The 22015-nt window shown below is 44.2% G+C and overlaps 1 protein-coding gene across 1 annotated transcript in view; it reads right to left on the bottom strand.

Moving 5' to 3' along the window:
• atp2c1 (ATPase secretory pathway Ca2+ transporting 1) overlaps window positions 1-22015 on the bottom strand; it is a 98585-nt gene that overhangs the window by 47805 nt on the left and 28765 nt on the right. Inside the window, exons 2-3 of the mRNA XM_084336551.1 lie at window positions 7697-7801; window positions 4649-4765 (exon numbers count right to left, since the gene is read on the bottom strand). Coding sequence (XP_084192677.1) covers window positions 4649-4765; window positions 7697-7801 — 222 coding nt within the window. The remainder of the gene's footprint in view (window positions 1-4648; window positions 4766-7696; window positions 7802-22015) is intronic.

Genomic DNA, 22015 nt, shown 5'->3' with positions numbered 1-22015 from the left:
CATCCAACAACTCTAAACCGTTTTGCACACATTAACTTAGTTTTTTTTTTTAATAACTTTCTTTATTGGAAGAGTTTTCAAAATTATGCAGACAGTTATACATATTATACATCTTCCATTTCCCCCCCCCCCCATTTCCCTTTCCTATCCCTTAACCCCACCCCACCCCCACGAAGAGCGACAACAAACATACATATAATACATGAAAATACAAAAGAAAAATATGTGACAGAAAGAAAAAAAAAAACAAAAAAAAAACATATGATACTAATATAACTGAGATAAAAAGACAAAACAGTTTGAGAAATAAAATAAAAATAGGGGAAAAAAACAGAGGGGGGGGGGGGGACGGGACTCAGTCGTCACAACCAGGCAGGGATGTCAAGGATTCTATGTGCTTTAAAAGGGGTCTCCAAGTCTTCTCAAAGGTATTCAGGGAGCCAGTAGGGCCTTTGAGGGAGAATCTGAGCTTTTCAAGATTAATAGATAATAGTAGTTCCTTAACCCACCTATTGTGGGATGGAGGTTGAGTATGTTTCCACTTAAAAAGAATAAGTCGCCTGGCCAATAAAGTGGAGAAGGCAAGAACAGAATGTGACAGTTTGGAGGGTAGAGGTTGCAGAGGAACACCGAACAAGGCCACAAGAGGATCAGGGGTAATAGTAAGGTTGTAGGCTGTGCCGATAGTTTCAAAAATTTCAGACCAGAATGTGGCAAGGCTGGGGCAGGACCAGAACATGTGGGTGTGATCGGCAGGGGATTGTTTGCATCTATTACATGCGTCAGAGATGTTGGGATACATTCGAGAGAGTCTTGAGTTTGTGTAGTGGACTTTGTGTATAACCTTGCACTGTGTGAGGCCGTGTCTCGCACAGATGGAAGATGAGTGGACAGAGTCCAATGCCCAACTCCAATACTCATCAGACAGTTCAATTCCCAGCTCCCGCTCCCACGAGTTCTTAGGGCCGGTTCCTGTGGTATCCGTAGCGGAGCTAATGAGGTTGTAGATGTTGGAGATTAGCCGTTTTTTTCCGGGTTAAGAACCATTAGTGAATCTATAAGGGTTTCAGGGGGCCGACTAGGGAATTTGGGGTTCTGGTTCTGTGTGAAGTGCCTAATTTGGAAGAAACGAAACAGGTGGGATTTGGGAAGGTCGAATTTCTTTACGAGGTCTGGAAAAGACATGAAAGTCCCTTGGTCATAGAGATCATTAAAAGTGGTTATCCCTTTGTCAAACCAGACTTGAAAGGAAGAATCAGTGCAAGAGGGCAGGAATAAATGATTGTTAAAAGTGGGGGAGAGGTCAGAGGCCCTATGGAGGCCGAGGCTTTTCCTGATTTGAATCCAAATTTTTGTGGAGTCGACCACCATTGGGTTTGCAGAGAGTCCAGTAACCGACATAGGGAGTTGGGAGCACAGCAGAGAGCGAAGAGAGTGTCTAGAGGAAGAGAGTTCCATGTCGACCCACACCGGGCCTAAGTTGTGTGTCGTGCCCCTCATCCAATATAAAAGTTTGTGTATGTTACACGCCCAGTAGTAGTGCTGGAAGTTAGGCAGTGCCAGTCCCCCTAGCTCTTTGGGGAGGTGTAGTATTGATCTCCTCATCCGTGGGATCTTATTGCCCCAGAGGAAAGAGCTTATTAATCGGTCAAGTGTTTTAAAGAATGACTTCTTAATGAGGACTGGGATATGGGTGAAGAGATATAAAAACTTTGGTAGCACTACCATTTTAATTAAATTTACTCTACCCACTAGAGATAGTGGAAGACATGTCCACCTGTTAAAGTCTAGTTTGCACTTTTCAAGAAGAGGTGAGAAGTTTTTCGAGAACATTGTTTGGATTGAGTTGGTGATGTTAACCCCTAGATATCTGAATCCATCTGTTGTATACTTAAAGGGGAAGAAAGTCTGGGGTATTTTTTTGGCTGAGGAGTTGATTGGAAAGAGTTCGCTTTTATGAAGGTTTAGCTTATAGCCCGAGTAGAACCCGAACTTGTCCAGTATATTAAGAATTATAGGGAGAGAGGCGGTCGGGTTAGATATATACAGCAGGAGGTCGTCTGCATATAGGGACAGTTTATGAACTTTTCCGACCCGTGTGATGCCTTCAAACCTCTCTTCCTGTCTTAACCAGATGGCCAGTGGTTCGATGGCTAGGGCGAACAGAAGGGGGGAAAGGGGGCAGCCCTGTCTGGTGCCTCGATTAAGGGGAAATGGGGCTGACTGAAGTCCGTTTGTATGGACTGAGGCAACTGGGTGGGTGTAGAGTAACTTAATCCAGGCAATAAAGTCAGGGCTAAAACCGAATTTCAGCAGTATAAAGAAAAGGTAGCCCCTTAGTTTGACAGTTAGTGAGAGTGAATGAGTTTGAATATGGCCACCGTATAATTATGGTTAACCGTCTCTAGTGTGGTAGTGAAAGGGTTAACCTTCTGTAGTGTGGTAGTGAAAGGGCTAACCTGCTGTAGTGTGGTAGTGAAAGGGTTAACCTTCTGTAGTGTGGTAGTGAAAGGTTAACCTTCTGTACTGTGGTAGTGGAATGATTAACTTTCTGTAGTGTGGTAGTGAAAGTTTAACATTCTGTAGTGTGGTAGTGAAAGTTTAACCTTCTGTAGTGTGGTAGTGGAATGATTAACCTTCTGTAGTGTGGTAGTGAAAGGTTAACCTTCTGTAGTGTGGTAGTGAAAGTTTAACCTTCTGTAGTGTGGTAGTGAAAGTTTAACCTTCTGTAGTGTGGTAGTGAAAGTTTAACCTTCTGTAGTGTGGTAGTGAACGTTTAACCTTCTGTAGTGTGGTAGTGAAAGTTTAACATTCTGTAGTGAAAGTTTAACCTTCTGTAGTGTGGTAGTGAAAGTTTAACCTTCTGTAGTGTGGTAGTGAAAGTTTAACCTTCTGTAGTGTGGTAGTGAAAGGGTTAACCTTCTGTACTGTGGTAGTGAAAGGGCTAACCTGCTGTAGTGTGGTAGTGAAAGGGTTAACCTTCTGTAGTGTGGTAGTGAAAGGTTAACCTTCTGTAGTGTGGTAGTGAAAGGGTTAACCTTCTGTAGTGTGGTAGTGAAAGGGTTATCCTTCTGTAGTGTGGTAGTGAAAGGTTAACCTTCTGTAGTGTGGTAGTGAAAGGGTTAACCTTCTGTAGTGTGGTAGTGAAAAGGTTAAACTTCTGTAGTGTGGTAGTGAAAGGTTAACCGTCTGTAGTGTGGTAGTGAGAAGGTTAACCGTCTGTAGTGTGGTAGTGAAAAGGTTAACCTTCTGTAGTGTGGTAGTGAAAGGTTAACCGTCTGTAGTGTGGTAGTGAGAAGGTTAACCTTCTGTAGTGTGGTAGTGAAAAGGTTAACCTTCTGTAGTGTGGTAGTGAAAGGTTAACCGTCTGTAGTGCGGTAGTGAAAGGGTTAACCTTCTGTAGTGTGGTAGTGAAAGGTTAACCGTCTGTAGTGTGGTAGTGAAAGGGTTAACCTTATGTAGTGTGGTAGTGAAAAGGTTAACCTTCTGTAGTGTGGTAGTGAAAGGTTAACCGTCTGTAGTGTGGTAGTGAGAAGGTTAACCTTCTGTAGTGTGGTAGTGAAAAGGTTAACCTTCTGTAGTGTGGTAGTGAAAGGTTAACCGTCTGTAGTGTGGTAGTGAAAGGTTAACCGTCTGTAGTGTGGTAGTGAGAAGGGTAACCTTCTGTAGTGTGGTAGTGAAAAGGTTAACCTTCTGTAGTGTGGTAGTGAAAGGTTAACCGTCTGTAGTGTGGTAGTGAAAGGGTTAACCTTCTGTAGTGTGGTAGTGAAAGGTTAACCGCCTGTAGTGTGGTAGTGAGAAGGTTAACCTTCTGTAGTGTGGTAGTGAAAGGTTAACCTTCTGTAGTGTGGTAGTGAAAGGTTAACCTTCTGTAGTGTGGTAGTGAAAGGTTAACCTTCTGTAGTGTGGTAGTGAAAGGGTTACCCTTCTGTAGTGTGGTAGTGAGAGGGTTAACCTTCTGTAGTGTGGTAGTGAGAGGGTTAACCTTCTGTAGTGTGGTAGTGAGAGGGTTAACCTTCTATAGTGTGGTAGTGAGAGGGTTAACCTTCTGTAGTGGTAGTGAAAGGTTAACCTTCTGTAGTGTGGTAGTGAAAGGTTAACCTTCTGTAGTGTGGTAGTGAGAGGGTTAAGTGTTATTGTGAGGATATGACTGAAGTGTAACGCGAAGCACTCTTCGGCTGGGATTAATATAGACGTGTGCAGGTCCTGCTCGTGGTGCCGTTGCTGGTAGTGGCTGGTTCTACCCATCAGGCCTTTAGGAAGTAACATACATGGTGTTTTGGTGCCACAGTGCAGGAGAAGCAAGAAGAACGTCTGGCAAGAATATGCCATCATCGCTGCGCAAGGAGGAAACAGAAGAGTGTCGTTTGTGTTTCTCAAACCAATTATAATAATCTAGGGCGGCACAGAGCCTAAAGGGACCCAATAGTGTCTGGGAGAAATGTTTCCTCATCAACGGTTTTCCGGGTATGGTGTTGGCCCAGTATCCTGTACCAGTAAGGGTATGGTGTTGGCCCAGTATCCCGTACCAGTAAGGGTATGGTGTTGGCCCAGTATCCTGTACCAGTAAGGGTATGGTGTTGGCCCAGTATCCTGTACCAGTAAGGGCTGGTATGGGTGTGGGTGTGTCCCTAAAGGCTCCTCTCACCTGGGAGATGTACTTCCTCCACAGTGGCTCATCCTCGCCGATGTCAAACTCGTTCCAGCCATGATAGGCTCTTCGCCGCCTCACTTCCTCCTGAGTCAGGCCCAACTGCAGGTCAGCCTGGGAGGAGAGGAGAGGAGAGAGGAGAGAGAGAGAGGGGGGGGGGGGGGGGGACTTAATGATCTAGTTGTGATTTCTGGAACCCTATCCCCATTTCTTACCTACCAATGATGGTGTTGATCAGTAGAGTCCTTTCTCTGCACAATGCATGCTGTTCCTCATACTAGTCCAGATAGTTAGCCACTAACCGATGCAAGGTCAATGGGGTCAAGCTCTTGTCTGTACAAGCTGACTTTGTGTGCACTGCGTACATTTCTGTGAGCCTCAGTCAGCTTATACAGACAGGAGCTTAACCCCATTGACTTTGCATTCGTTTGTGGCTAACTAGCCAGCGCTAGTGTGAGGAACACCATGGAAGGATTGTGCTGAGAAAAGGACTCAACATCATCTCTACATCAATCCTGAACGATCCCTTTCAAAAAGGTTCCAACATGTGGACACAGACAAAGTGTTTGTTAGCATTGACTTACTGAAACCATTGGGTAATGCAAATACAGTAGCTAGCTTGTTGTTTTTGTGTGTGTTATTGACAGGGTTAACACTGGGTACCACTAATTCCAAGCTAACAAGTTGCATTGTGGCTAGCAGACAGTACATACTAGAGAGATGCAAACATGCTGTTATGTATGTCAGGGAATAAATAGTTCCCCCCACAATGTGTACAATGTATCTTGTAAACAAATAATATTATAAAAGTATGTCTCGAGTCAAGTCTAATCTTATCTTCCATGGGTTTGGGTCAAAGGTGGTCTGTGTGGTGAAGACTTTGAACCCACAACATGATTTGATCCACTGCCCTCAACAGTTTAACAGTTGCACCTAAAGGCCTAAACAAGGCATTTTAACTGGTCATGTTTTTTTGTAAATATTTGCAGTTACACCTGTATTGTAATCATCAGTCATTTATATGTATATGTGCATGTGCATGTGTGTGCGCGTGTGTGCATGTGTGTCCATTAACGTGATAAGTTATGCAATTCGTATCCGATTTGGCTCAAATATAGTGGAGGCTGACAGCCATCTGTGTGTATAGTCCTAAGGATGAAGATGGTGAGGATGAAGGCTAGGTGTTGGTGAGGAACAAGGCTAGGTGTTTGTGATGATGAAGGCTAGGTGTTTGTGATGATGAAGGCTAGGTGTTGGTGAGGAACAAGGCTATGTGTTGGTGATGATGAAGGCTATGTGTTGGTGATGATGAAGGCTAGGTGTTGGTGAGGATGAAGGCTAGGTGTTGGTGAGGAACAAGGCTAGGTGTTGGTGAGGATGAAGGCTACGTGTTGGTGATGATGAAGGCTATGTGTTGGTGAGGATGAAGGCTAGGTGTTGGTGAGGATGAAGGCTAGGTGTTGGTGAGGATGAAGGCTAGGTGATAAGTTATGCAATTCGTATCCGATTTGGCTCAAATATAGTGGAGGCTGACAGCCATCTGTGTGTATAGTCCTAAGGATGAAGATGGTGAGGATGAAGGCTAGGTGTTGGTGAGGAACAAGGCTAGGTGTTGGTGAGGAACAAGGCTAGGTGTTGGTGATGATGAAGGCTAGGTGTTGGTGATGATGAAGGCTAGGTGTTGGTGATGATGAAGGCTAGGTGTTGGTGAGGATGAAGGCTAGGTGTTGGTGAGGATGAAGGCTAGGTGTTGGTGAGGATGAAGGCTAGGTGTTGGTGAGGATGAAGGCTAGGTGTTGGTGAGGATGAAGGCTAGGTGTTGGTGAGGATGAAGGCTAGGTGTTGGTGATGATGAAGGCTAGGTGTTGGTGATGATGAAGGCTAGGTGTTGGTGATGATGAAGGCTAGGTGTTGGTGAGGATGAAGGCTAGGTGTTGGTGAGGATGAAGGCTAGGTGTTGGTGAGGATGAAGGCTAGGTGTTGGTGATGAACAAGGCTAGGTGTTGGTGAGGATGAAGGCTAGGTGTTGGTGAGGATAAAGGCTAGGTGTTGATGAGGAACAAGGCTATGTGTTGGTGAGGATGAAGGCTAGGTGTTGGTGAGGAACACATACAAGGCTATGTGTTGGTGATGATGAAGGCTAGGTGTTGGTGAGGATGAAGGCTAGGTGTTGGTGAGGATGAAGGCTAGGTGTTGGTGAGGATGAAGGCTAGGTGTTGGTGATGATGAAGGCTAGGTGTTGGTGAGGATAAAGGCTAGGTGTTGGTGATGAACAAGGCTATGTGTTGGTGATGAACAAGGCTAGGTGTTGGTGAGGATAAAGGCTAGGTGTTGGTGATGAACAAGGCTAGGTGTTGGTGATGATGAAGGCTACGTGTTGGTGAGGATGAAGGCTAGGTGTTGGTGATGATGAAGGCTAGGTGTTGGTGAGGATGAAGGCTAGGTGTTGGTGAGGATGAAGGCTAGGTGTTGGTGATGATGAAGGCTAGGTGTTGGTGAGGATGAAGGCTAGGTGTTGGTGATGATGAAGGCTAGGTGTTGGTGAGTATGAAGGCTAGGTGTTGGTGAGGATGAAGGCTAGGTGTTGGTGATGATGAAGGCTAGGTGTTGGTGAGGATGAAGGCTAGGTGTTGGTGATGATGAAGGCTACGTGTTGGTGAGGATGAAGGCTAGGTGTTGGTGATGATGAAGGCTAGGTGTTGGTGAGGATGAAGGCTAGGTGTTGGTGAGGATGAAGGCTAGGTGTTGGTGAGGATGAAGGCTAGGTGTTGGTGAGGATGAAGGCTAGGTGTTGGTGATGATGAAGGCTAGGTGTTGGTGAGGATGAAGGCTAGGTGTTGGTGATGATGAAGGCTAGGTGTTGGTGAGGATGAAGGCTAGGTGTTGGTGATGAACAAGGCTAGGTGTTGCGCAAAGTTACAGCACTGTTTGATGGACATTGTTACTCAGCTGAAAGAGTTGTACCCTTCCTGCTGACTTGTCGTACAGAACTTGTAAGTTGTTTGGATAAAAGCGTTCAGCTAAATGACTAAATGTAAATGATACCTGCAGGATACACGCTACTTCGTTGACGGGGAGTTCGCTGGCTTTTTTCGAGGCTAGTACCGGGACCATGGTCTCATCTTCACTGTAGGGTAGTCTCTCGGAAAGCTGAAAGACAAACACACACACATGCAGAAGACCCAGGTTACTTCATCGGATGTTGCAAGAATCACTAGGGAATAGGGATGAGGCCGATTCATCGGGTTTTAATTTCAACTACAATTTTGGCGTCCCAGGCCACAATTATGAAAATAAGATAACAATTATTGTGCCGCATGCCGTGTTGCTCTCATTTTGTCTTGTGTTGTAAATGCTGTGCACCCTTCCTTCACAGCAGTGACCTATGCCACCCCCCCCCCGCGTGTAACTGTTCCGCAACAGTAAGTGACTTCCGGGGTAGGCCTGATTGGCCCCGACAGGCACGTGACGCGGCAAACTCAGGACGCGCAACGAGGCTGCTGAGAGCTGTCGCGCGGAAATAGGCTGTCTATTGCCATTCTCTAACACAAACTCTAACCTTAACCAGCTCCTTAACAGCGCCTAAACTTAACCGTTCTAACCTTAACCAACTCCGAAACAATGCCTAACCTTAACCTTAACCATGCCTAACCTTAACCATAGAAAGAATATTGCCATTCTCTAAGACAAACTCTAACCTTAACCAGCTCCTTAACAGCGCCTAAACTTAACCGTTCTAACCTTAACCAACTCCGAAACAATGCCTAACCTTAACCTTAACCATGCCTAACCTTAACCGGCGAAAGAATACACGTTAAAAAAAAAATCACGTTAAAAAAAAAAAGATTTGATGGGATTCGAACTCACCAACAACGGACCGCAGGATCGCAGGACCGCTGCTCTGCCAGGTGAGCTGAAGCGCCGAATGAAAGTCATGGCGTATTTGGACGGTTACGTAATTCCGCAAGCTCTGCCGCTCGGCTCCGCGGAGCGTGCCGCGCGGCAGAGAAAGTTGCGCGTCACGTGCCTGTCGGGGCCAATCAGGCCTACCCCGGAAGTAACTTACTGTTGCGGATAAGCTATAAGCACCCCCCCCCCCCCCCCCCCCCCCCCACAAGCCCACACAGTAGTTTCAGCTGGTGTTGAGGAGTTATTTAGTTTTCTTTTATACTAGTTATTTTTAAACGTCTTTGGTAACTTGTAGAAGACAGAAAGGTTGTGGTCATATGATGGACACATATGATGGACACATATGATGGTGGACACACCTCAGACACAATCACACTCTCCCACAGCTGAGAAAAGGCTGGGAATCAGACGGGAATCTTAACTGTAAGCCAACCGGCAACCATTCCAATCCCCTCCTCATAGCGGAGGCATTATCATGATGTAGCCTAATTCAAACTGTGTAATCCCTATGCATAGATAACAAGGTTTTCATCATGTCTCAGATTATGTCTAGGATTACTGGGAGTCACCAGTATTGGTAAGTAGGTTAATTGAGTACAGTGTGGCTATGAGACTTTCTCTTATAGTTGCAGAAGAAAATGAATAAATAAATACAATTTAAATTACATTAGTACTTAGCTAGCCTACTTGACCTACTTTGAAACATGGTTGAAGGGGAAACAAATTTTGGACACAACATCATAATTGTATTCCTTCTTATTATCATACATGCTTGTATTAGTTTGTTTTCATATAGGCTACTGTATAATTTCTGGTATTCTCTACACTACTCCTGATCGCACCCCAGTTTTCCCAAGGGATTTCATAAATACCCACCAACCTGTGTCTAGGCCAGCTACTGTTTTACAACATTGACGACTATATTAAAATATATTAAAATTGGGTCTACGTTCTGCAAATTGGAATAAAAGGCCTGTTCTAGGGCTGGGCGATATGGCCAAAAATGATATCGCGATAACGATATCGATAACAATATAAAAAAATCGATAAAAAATATATATATTTTTTGATATAGACTATTAAAATATATCGCAATAATTATCGTTATCGTTATATCGCCCAGCCCTAGCCTGTTCTACTTTGCATTCAGTGGGATTTAGATGGCATTTAGGACTATTTTAACGTAAACTAATACGTAAACTAACTAATGCAAAATGAACTTTATTTAGGCTGATCAGATTACGTTACTAAATGTGAGTAACCTAGCACTAGCAGGTTACATCATTAGATTGCCGTTTTAAACGGGCGATCACTCATATAGGCCTAATTAGGATTACATGTTGATGATACATCTGGATCAGCAGACGGCCTGGTTTGTGACTTCATGACCACCATGGAGCCAGATGTTCCAGATGACCCTCTGACCCTCTGACCACAGAGCAGCTGCTTGCTTACCCTGTACTGTAGGGCTGCCCCTGCATAGTCCATCCATCGACCGTTAAAGTAGAGTACAAAATACTACGAAGAGTATACAATTAGGGATGTCCCGATAACGTTTTTTGCTCCCGATCCGATCCCGATCATGTGATTTTGAGTATCTACCGATACCGATAGTTCCCGATCCGATCAAAAAAAAAAAATATATATATATATATATATTTTTTTTTTATTTTTTTTTTTATTCAACAAACATGACCATGTTCACGTCTTAAACTCATACTGAGGCCTTAGTTTTGGTTTTAAATTGCATATCATCATTAATTTATTTATTGTCACACAGAGCAGAAGAATTTTGCCAAAACAAACCAATAGTATCCAGCTGCAGAACGGCAGACCAGCCACACTCTCAGACCCAAACGCATTTCCTTTGATTTAATTATACATCAAATGATTTATGTCAAGGATTCGCTAGCCATACCACTGAAGAAGGACATTAGTCCGAAACATGTCTGCTTTGATTCAGGCTGCCAATTAAAAAAACATTGAACCTGTGAGTGCTGGTCCGGCTATCCTGCTTTGTTATTATGTCAAGGATTGCAATGCCTCGCTTGAATGAAGTTAACTTTTCACCTGGATAACGTCAACATTTTTTTTATTTGGGTCTGAGAGTGTGGCTGGTCTGCCGTTCTGCAGCTGGATACTATTGGTTTGTTTTGGCAAAATCCTTCTGCTCTGTGTGACAATAAATAAATGAAATAAAAATAAAATATATATATAATAATTTTTTGCCAGTCCCGATCTTCGGAAAATCACGTGATCAGCCCCGATCCCGATCACGTGATCGGATCGGGACATCCCTATAAACAATACCACAAAGAGTAGGCTACTAAATACCATTGATAAAGAAAAAGTTGTAGATTATTGATTTCTTCTACATCCCACAGCCCTGCTCCCATCTGTGAAACGGCAAAGGCCTGAACAAGGTACCGACGGCAACAATGGATTAATCCCCAACTCGACCGGTTCAGCCGAACATTTTGCTCACAGCATTCATTCAGATTGATTAATTCATTCCAAGGAGCAGAGCTGCACATTCCCCACCCAGGCAGGTTTTGTCAGCTCATCAGTTAGGGCAGAATATGGAAGCGTGCTAAAAAAAAAAAAAGGTCAAGGACACAATTAACAAGGCAGGCTGTGCTGCAGTGGCATTTTGATGGACGGTTCAGTATCCAACCCGTTCAGTTTGACCACGGTTCGGGCACCTAGAGACGTTCCGTTTACTTTGGTACTGAACCTGTAGTCTAATACATCACCTGCTGTAGTCTAATACACCACTCCTGGGTTTACTTTGGTATTGTGTGGAACACTTTGCTGTAGCCTAATACATCACTCATGGGGTGTGTATGGAGTGCTTTTGTTTGTATAACTGGAGTTTGACTATTTACATTTACGGTCATGATACAACACTAAGAATAGGTTTAGTTAACATTAGTAATTTGGTTTGTCTCGGAAATTACTGTGGGACTGGGAGCTATTCAGTATTTTCACATTTATTTAATTGAACTGATTAGAGCACAGCAGCAGTGAGTGGGCACCAGGAAGTTGTATGGTTTTTTACCAGAGTCAGGGAGAGCCAAGAAAACATGCTATGTTCTAAAAAATGCCACGAAAACATCAATGCCTGTCTGGACAATGGACTTCCTTGATCTGCGTAAGATTTCGCTACCTGGTGCTTCAGTGGCTTTATGTAGTTTTATTGTTTGTTGTTGACAAATAGCCACTACAATCAGGGCTGGCTCTGACCAATTGGCTGCCCTAGGCAGCATTTTATCTGTTGCCCCCTTGCATCACAGTTTATTCTGTTCCATACGGTAAAGGGAGAGAAGAAGACGAAGAAGTTGTTTGTTTGGAGAATTTCTCACTCGCCGTCCAAATGAATGAGCCATTGTAAAACACTCATTTTCCATGGGATTGTTATAAATGTTGGACCTGTACTATAGATAAGACTTCAGTATTTCGAAATAACTAGTAGTATTAGTAAAAATAATAATAATAATAATTATAAAAAATTTAAATTAAAATATTTTTTTATTTTTTGCCCCCTCTGGGTGGTGGCGCCCTTAGCATTCGCCTATACTGCCTATGCCTAGAACCGGCCCTGACTACAATTACTGTTGTTAGGCTACTGATAATGTTAAGTGGACAAGATGAGGTTCCCGGTCCTCCCGGGCAGCATGTCAAAGTGTACTTGATCAAAACACTTAACCCCTAACTGCTCCCGATGATCAGGTTGGAACCTTGTATGGTTGCCTCCACCATTGGTGTGTGAATGTGTGAGTGAATGGGTAAAATGTGAGGAACAAATTGTAACGCGCTTTGGATAAAACGCTATATAAATGCACCATTTTCCATTGTTTAAGTCTGCTGTTTGGGCGCATTGCAGATTTAGTTTTGTCTATGATAGAGATGATTAAACAGCGACTGAGTGTGAGAATTGTGCTATGCAAGGTGTATGCAAGCGTCAACACACTATGGGCCGGTTCACATCACCCCGGCCTGGTACCAGCATATCCGGGAAGGCAAAGTATTTACACAAAACAACCTCTGCATTTAGATTCCGACAGGGCAAAATCCGTTGCGGGTAATTTGTTATTTCAGTGCAAAACATTGAGCCACAATGTTATTTCCTCTCATAGTCACTTGAGCAACGGGTCATTTCCAAATTTGGAACAGACACAAGGCAGAATTGTCAAAGAGTTCATCCAACACGTCCACTATAGGCTACACTACTAGGTCTACACTATAGGCTACACTACTAGGTCTACATAGAGGGATAGACTTCAGAGCAAAGTTGCCAGACTGAAAGTTAGTTATACTGTTCCTTATGCTTTCAGCTAATTCAATGAATTAATGTATATATTTTCTTTTACAAAATACTACTTGCATTCGCAATGGAATTTCTTCCCCCTGCTGAACCGAACCCAAAACTGTGACCCCAAAACCGAGATATGAATGAAACCATGATTTTTGTGAACCGTTCCAACCCTAGATATCTAGTCACACAAACCATTGACATACAGCCACGTTTTCAAAAACATTAGGGCTGGCATACATTTTCAGCCTGGCGTTTCCATCCAATCCAACTGACCCTGGATCATTTTGCATGCATGCTGCTTTTTCCCCACATCAAGGTAATGCAGGGTTCCCACTCTTGCCTTGAAATCATACTACCTCCTCCATTTTCAAGGTACCATGTTAAGTGATGATCTTTAGCCCCCTAAAGCATGCCGCACCCGCACACCGCCCCTCTACCTGCACCAAAATCACTCTTTAGAGAATACATTTTAGATGATTGAATGGAGAATCGTTTGGAATGGAGAATACTAGAATAGATTCGGAATCGACTATGAATTGAGAAATAGCCTATAAACAGACTGCAAGCCAGCACAATAAATATAGTTACAAGCAAGAACAAGATTTTTTGGAGGGGGGAAATAGTGGGGAGACTTATTTTTTATGTCTTGCCCCCAAAGGCCACCAAACCTATGCGTGCACTGCAGCCCATCCTATTAAATGTTCCAGCCAGGGCAACACAAGAATTCCCATACCTTTTCCAGGTATGGGAAAAATTGTTAAATAATTTCCATGTTTTCCAAGTAGCATGGGAACCCTGTAATGGTCTTTATACCGTGGATCAAGTACAGATAGCCCTCTAGGATATTGGAGGACCAATCAATCAATCAATCAAGCTCCGCTTTCCAGAGCTGGTACAGGTGACTCATTTATTTATCTATTTTCAATTATTGTGCTTTTTTGGTATAATGTCTGGTAGGGGTGGAACGGTTCACAAAAGTTCGGTTCGTATCACGGTTTTGGGGTCACGGTTTTCGGTTCGGTTCGATGTTTTTTATTAAAAAAAAATGTAACACTCAAATCTAAACATGCTTCTCATTTATAAATTTTTTTATATTTTTTTAAAGGTTTACAGTGTTAGTGTTTACAGCCTTAAATAATCTTTGGCACACAAAGACCGAACTGACTGAAAAATATAGGCTACATTTGTCAAAGTATTAACTTAGTGCAAACAAACAATATACTCAGCCAGCACTAGACTTTCCTTTCTTTAATATAAACACAAAAAAACAATGTCAACAATGTTTAAATTCCCTGATTGTCAGTTCTGGAAAGATTAGTTTTCCGCTTGAAATAAAAGTGCAGTATTTGAAATATAATGAAAGGAATATGGCTGGAAAAGTGTCACTGTTATTTAAAATAAATAAACAAATTAGAAGGCCATCATAAATTGCAGCATACATCAAACTAACACACACACACTGTACTGTTTCAAAACAACACTGCTCTGTTCATTCTATTTTTAAAATACGTACATTATCTGTCTACATTTATTTAGACTAACATTATTTAAATATTGAGTGCAACTGTGGTTGATTACGTAATTCGGTGAGTTGGAACTATCTATGCCGTTGGCGGGTCCGCACGGACATTTTAGTGTCACGGTCCGGACCTTCAGCTCAGGCAACGTTATCAGCTCTGGTAACGTTAGGAGGTGATGGCATGCAGTGGAAAAGCAGCAATAGTCCCGGTTGGAGTTAGTAAAACACAGTTGTATGTTATTGTTAGCCTTCTTGGATGTTGAATAAACGCCTATCATTGTCTTTAAACACCCCGCCTCTCAGACTCCCATTTTCTCCTCTGCTAGCTAGTAGCTATGGTAACATTTCATTGACTGTATTAGCTGGCGGGCTACCATAGTTAAAACGTGCGTTGTGTTGTACAAACTGCTAACGTTATGGCAAGATGTGTGTAGGCCTATGTAATGTTAATGGCTATGTTTTTAAAGTCGTAATGAAGATTGATTTATATTGTGCTTGCTATTTTTACACAAACTGACTAGCACCTGCAGTGCTGCTGCTGCAGCCAGCGCTCACCTCTCCCGGCTCCGCCAAATGAAGTTTTTAATTTAAAACATTTTTTTGCGCATCATCTGAACCGTACGATACAGACGCCCTGAACCGTGGGGGTCGTACCGTACGGTACACGGTTCGAATGCGTATAGTTCCACCCCTAATGTCTGGTGGAAAGGACCATGTTCAATAGACTAATACAAGTTGTTTTTCCATCATGTTTTGTAATTGAATTTTGTCATTGAAAAGCATAAATCAAAAGCAAAATGTATTTAATTCATGCAATGGTACAAATTGGCAAATAAATGAAAAAAATTGCAGTATTCGAATAAGTGTTTCTAGTGATGCACCGATGTGAAAATTGTGGCCGATACCGATAAGGCCTAAAAAAAAAAATTGTTTCCGGTTGCCGACCGACCCTGCCGATTTAGGTGCGACCCAATATATTTTATGAGTTTTTAAATTTTTTTTTTAAAAATTCAAATTATATATATATTTTTTTAGAATAAAGTTTCATAGAAATCTTAGTCAAACCTTTAGTATTATGGATATTAAACATGCTGGCAGAGTACATGCATCCATGTTGTTGTGAACATTTTAATTAAATAAAGAAATTCCCTATCCATAGTCGCCGTGGGAAAGAATTAAATTAAAAATAAAATAAATTCCCTACCTACCCATGGCCTTAACTGACAACCAACAGGAAACAAACAATATTTTTTGTTATGCCTAACCGATATTAATATTGCTGTTCTGGCCGATACCGATATTTACCGATGTCAATATCCCTGTATAGGAAAAAAAAATTGATAATCAAATAAAGAGCTATTTTCGAAAACGCATTCTTTTTTTCTTTACTTTTGTAACTTATTTTCAGAAATTACTGATATTTTGAAACTATTTAAGACCAAAACATATTTTTTTTTTAAAGCTATATAAAAGAAAAAGATTTATTTATTTATTTCTATATATTTTTTTATATCGGCCCTATCTTGATATCGGACCGATACCGATGTGTAAAAAAATTACCATATCGGCCGATATTATATCGCGGGCCGATATATCGCGCATCACTAACTGTTTCCTTATTTTTGGTTTCAGTTTCAACCAGTTTAATCCGCATCCCTAGTCATAATTTTGTGTAATAAATTCAAAGTTGTTATTATTAAATTGTATTTTAATCTGATGGCAAAAAAAATCATTATAAATCAGCATTATATGGGCCATCGGCTCCCCTGTACTCTGAATTGTTATTGGCCTTTGAAAAACTGCCGGCCACTAGGTCTGTTGCATGCGTTCTATTATTGGAAGTTTCCCCCGGGGGGGGGGAATGATGGCGTGTTCGGAAGTCTAAGTATCCCTCCCGCTTATTATACCCGCTCTGATTAGTCCACGGTGCTGCTTCTCGCTCCACAAGTCTCCATCAAGGCCAACCGCACTGATGATAAGAGGGCCATGACTTAAGAGGCCTGGACGCCTGGTTCTCCTCAGCTAACAGACGCTACGGTACGCCCGGTGCCTCGCCTCCTCTCCCTGTTCTCGCCACCCGGGCTCCTACCGATCTCGCTGGAAACGACAGAAGAGGACCGCAAATCCTCCGGTGTCCTCCACAGACGGGCACGGGGGGCGATTCGTGTCCTCTTTCTCCGCTCGGAGACGGAGCGCCTTGCATAAGAGGAGGGCAAAGGGCTCCAGAGGGGATTTGCTTCTGATTAAGAGTGACAAGAGCTTAGAGCTTAGATCCTACTATACTCCTCCCGTCTCACTCTCTCTCGACTCCGCTTCGTGGATGAGTGCTCACACCTCCGCCGAGGGAGGAGTACAATAAGGGAGAGGTGTTGGATGAGAGGAGGTGAGCTGGTCTTCCTCTGTCCTCCCCGGTGCACCAGCAGTTTTATTCAAACAGCAGGGGGCTCTTTCACTACAGAAACTCTGCAGACTAGTCTATTCAAATCACAGTCTATAACCAAATGACATGCACTCAAATGCAATTGTGTGGAATGTTTTCATATGTGGTGCTTATTAAAAAAAATGGGCCTATTTGAGATTATCATTGTGACGCGCTCATAAGGTCTGGGTATGTGCACTGATAACCCAGTTCAATTTCTATTCGATTGAATTTAGGCAAATTTTTATTTAACCCATTCTCCGCCAATCACTTGTTAAGGCGGGTTTCTCCGGCATGCGTTGTCTGCCAATCACGCCGTAAGGCTTGTTTGAGATCAATATTTCATATTTTCGTCATGGTATTCATATTTCACCCACGGAGTCTTGGCTGATGCTGTCTGAGCCATCACAACTCTGCAACGCTTCAATACCGCCACCTGGTGGCGGATCGGCGAGTTGTCAAACCGGAAGTGCCCATTGGAGCTCGGTCCGTCCCCTATTTTCGTCCGGCCACTCGTTTATCGTCCCGGGGCTCAATACAGACACCGTCGATATGGATCTTTGCCATAACTCAATAATCAACATGATTTGGACGTGTATTAGTAATATACAAACCGGAAATGGATCGCATCGATCAACATCCCATAATTGGGATCCGTTTGCTCCACTCTCATCGCCCAATGCTAGGAGGAGACTGGGGTGAGTTTCAGCGTTTTTCTTTATCATTTTCGATACAAACTGCTCTGATCAATATATCACCCATACTACATAAATCATTTAACGTCGGTCATTGAATTATAAACGACCCCCCCCCCCCTCCATTCACCCGCAGATGATCAGGCATGACGTTTAGGACCATGTACAGTTGAAATTTTTAATATAGCATGGATCGGTATCAAACTGCATTTGATAATCTAATATATGCATTTATGCCTATATCACACGTTCTATGAAATACTGCAGAAAACGATAGATAATTGATGTTGAATGGGCCATAGTAATGTCAATTTAGCAATACAATTTAAAAAGTTATAGCCCTGCAAAGAAGGTGAACATCTCCATAGACAAATAGCGCTGGCAGAGGATGGTTTAGGATGATCAAAGTGGTGGTGGCAGAGAATGGGTTAATATGCTTGGTGGCACCGGTTCCAAGGGGCAGCTCTCCTGCCATTGTTGTCAAAAGATGGATTTGGTCAACAAACTCAATCTAGAGATGTCTAGGAGCCACGCTAGGAATAACATTTAGCAAAAATCTTCACACATCCACTGAAAAAAGGAATCGATTAAAAGATAGATCTTCAAATTAAACGATTCGATAGATGGATTTTCTATATTCTTTCCTGGCCCTAAAGCTCATTATTTTGCTGAAAATAACTCCTTCAGTGTGAAAAGAAACACATACACATTAAAAACTGTCTAATCAATTAAAATAAAAAAGACAAACACAACTAATCAATTATTGTAAAAAATACACATAGAAACCGACTGATCAGTAGTGACGCCACTGTGAGGAAACTTCCCCATTGGTTAAAACCACATATCATCTGACGGCCCTCATACGGGCCGTCATGCCCGTGTGCGGGATGCGCGTGCATGGCAGCACTTTGCTCTCGTCTGTCGGCTCGGGCTGCATTTTTTGCCGATCATCCAATACACCATTCGAAAGTTGAATTTGCCGCCTTTCGATCGCCACCAGACACCAATTGCATGCTTTGGTTGTCGAGTTACAAGACGATATATCCGGCAAGCGTCATTTGACAGGCACTCCGTCAAATGACCACATCCAATTGTATACGGTCCCGAACTGACCAATCACCGCTGATGGCAAAGATGATTGATCACCGTTGTAGCAAAGGAGCGCCCACTCCGAAAGCGACCCCAGACGGGCGGGTGAGAGTGGGGAAGGTTGACGAAGAAGACCTTTGTTTAGAAGTGGGCGGCCATTTTGGATAATCACGCTGTATTTTTACCGGTAGATACATTACAAAAACATTTCTACAAAACTCATTTTCTGTGGGATTTTTACCAGCACCAGCCCACACTCTGCTAGACGAGGCTATTATCCTTCTAACGACCGACTGAGAGGAGACAGCCCTGCTAGACGAGGCTATTATCCTTCTACGACCGACTGAGAGGAGACAGCCCTGCTAGACGAGGCTATTATCCTTCTACGACCGACTGAGAGGAGACAGCCCTGCTAGACGAGGCTATTATCCCGCTCCTTTTTCTCTCTTCTCCTCTCCCTTCATCTGCCTCTTTCATGTTCACAGTCCTCCACTCCCGATTCTTTGTCTCTCCTTCTTTCCGTCTACTTTCAACTCTCTCTGGCTGCTTCTCTCTCTCTATTAGAGAGGTATTTTATGATCTCACAGCCCCGGTCATTGTGACAAGAGAGACAAAACAGAAAGACCGCAAGAGAGACAGAAACGAGCAGCTCTCGCTCTCTCTCTCTTTAAGCATGGACTCTATTTTTCCCATTATCGCGGGTCTAAATGAATATTAGGGACAACAATTTGTGTAATTGGTACAGTATTGAGGTCGCTTCAACCGGCAGCCACAAAACGGGCTGCAATGTAATCACATGGGGCAAACGTCAAAGTAAAGCTCTTTTAGTGGACGGACTTTGACATTTCACGTTTGCCCATCGTGATTACGCTGCCGGCTGAAGCGATATCCCTCAGTCCACATTATTCATTTAGACCACACATGATGGAGATGGGGGAAAAAAGCGTAATTCCCCTTTAACTCACTCCTCCAGTTCCTCCTTCCCCTCTGCCTCCTGACGACGTGTTCCCGCTCACCAGAGTTAATCATTTCCAGGCAACTTCAATTAGAAACAGGTCAAACTCTATTAGAGCCGCTGCAGTCGGTGGTCCCCGCGGTCCCCATCATCATAGATCCTCCGCTTCCCCGCGGTCCCCATCATCATAGATCCTCCACTTCCCCGCGGTCCCCATCATCATAGATCCTCCGCTTCCCCGCGGTCCCCATCATCATAGATCCTCCGCTTCCCCGCGGTCCCCATCATCATAGATCCTCCGCTTCCCTGTGGTCCCCATCATCATAGATCCTCCGCTTCCCTGTGGTCCCCATCATAGATCCTCCGCTTCCCTGTGGTGCCCATCATAGATCCTCCACTTCCCTGTGGCCCCATCATAGATCCTCCGCTTCCCCGCGGGCCCCATCATAGATCCTCCACTTCCCTGTGGGCCCCATCATAGATCCTCCACTTCCCTGTGGCCCCATCATAGATCCTCCGCTTCCCTGTGGCCCCATCATAGATCCTCCGCTTCCCTGTGGCCCCATCATAGATCCTCCGCTTACCCGCGGGCCCCATCATAGATCCTCCGCTTCCCTGCGGGTCCCATCATAGATCCTCCGCTTCCCTGCGGGCCCCATCATAGATCCTCTGCTTCCCTGCGGGCCCCATCATAGATCCACCGCTTCCCTGCGGGCCCCATCATAGATCCTCCGCTTCCCCGCGGGTCCCATCATAGATCCTCCGCGTCCCTGCGGGCCCCATCATAGATCCTCCGCGTCCCTGCGGGCCCCATCATCATAGATCCTCCGCTTCCCTGCGGGCCCCATCATAGATCCTCCGCTTCCCTGCGGGCCCCATCATAGATCCTCCGCTTCCCTGCGGGCCCCATCATAGATCCTCCGCTTCCCTGCGGGCCCCATCATAGATCCTCCGCTTCCCTGCGGGCCCCACAGGGCTCTACAGTGCGACCATATTGCTCGCATATGCCCCTAGAAATATGTGTGTGCGAACCGGAAAAATCAATTACTCGCACGGTCCTTCAGGCGGTCAGGTGGCGTAGCGGAGATTGTGCTCGTCACCAATGCAAGAGGCTGCAGTCTCGACTCCCGAAGAGTCAGCATTGCCTTGGCTCGGGCTGATCGCTATACTAACTCATTTGGCTGAGTTAGGGGGAGGGGAGCCGTGGGTGGGTCCTGGGCGTTGTGGACAGCGACCCCTACAGTTCGGTCGGGGCACCTGCTCAGCGAAGGTAGGATCTGGTGAGAGGTAGTGCGGCCTCCCACACGTTACTCTCCCAGTGAGAATCTGCGCGGCCAGGCTGGCTGCCGGCTGGCTGCACATGCGTCGGATGAAAGCATGTGACAGTCTCCGGCCTCTGGGACCAACAGTAGGGGAAAGTGCGCAACAACCAGGAAGGGGGTTGGGAATTGGCATAACGACTAACAGTGGGATGGGAGAAAAATCGGAAAAAGGAGAAAAAAAAATAAATAAAAAAGCTACAAGTCCCACATTGCACTCAAGCCAACGGTCCAATCACAGTAGAGTGACGTGACTGGTTTCATGGGAAAGAAAGCAAATGACCAATCGGAAGCTCTCATTTACTTCCTGAAAGTCCGCCATTGCGATATGCGAGAGTTTCCCGAGACATGTAACTTATTATAGTCTTACCAATAGCAATAGATTTTAGAACACCTAGATTTAGCGATAGCAATAGTAATATAACGTTAATGCAACAAAACGAATGCCTTGCTTTGTTAATCATAACGTTGATGCAGTAGCGTATGTCGTTGTGCCGCACACACAGGGGGCGAAATTAAAGCCCGCCACCCGCCATTGGCGGTCAGTTTTTACGTTTGCCGCGTGCCACTGAGAGGTCTGCCCGCCGTGTGGCGTGTAGTTCATAACGATACTCTTATTTTGAAAATCCTGTGCGGGTCTCATTTCCGCCCCAAGCGCAGCTCCAGTCATAATATCGATGGCTCCGGCAGTTAGCAACATTCGGTTCGTATGATACTCTTATTTTGAAAAAAAACGTGGCAACGAGTCATATCCGCCCAGCCCTGCAGCGGGATACTATTGGCTTCTGCTCGTATCAACACAGAGGCAGTCTGCTCTAGTCTAGAGCGGACCTCCATGAGCTACCGTTACTGTTTAAACAATGACCCAGTCAACTATTCACTTTTAGTTTAATACATGATGAGGCATTGTCTAACGGTATCTAGCTGGCTAGCTACTGATAGCTGCTGATATCAACAAATGCTCCAGCAATAGTCGACTCGAGTGCATAATACCTCCGTTCCCTCGTTAGCTAGCTCACGTTAGCTAGCTCACGTTAGCTAGCTCACGTTAGATCTATATGTCCCAGTAAACTAAATTGTCTTAACGTTATCTAGCGGGCTAGCAGTAGCTACAGATAGCTCCTGATATCAATGTCTTATAACA

The sequence above is a fragment of the Notolepis coatsorum genome (genome assembly GCF_963971535.1).
Source record: "Notolepis coatsorum genome assembly, chromosome: 19".
In the NCBI taxonomy this organism is placed as follows: Eukaryota; Metazoa; Chordata; class Actinopteri; order Aulopiformes; family Paralepididae; genus Notolepis; species Notolepis coatsorum.
This window is presented reverse-complemented; position numbering and strand designations above follow the sequence as displayed.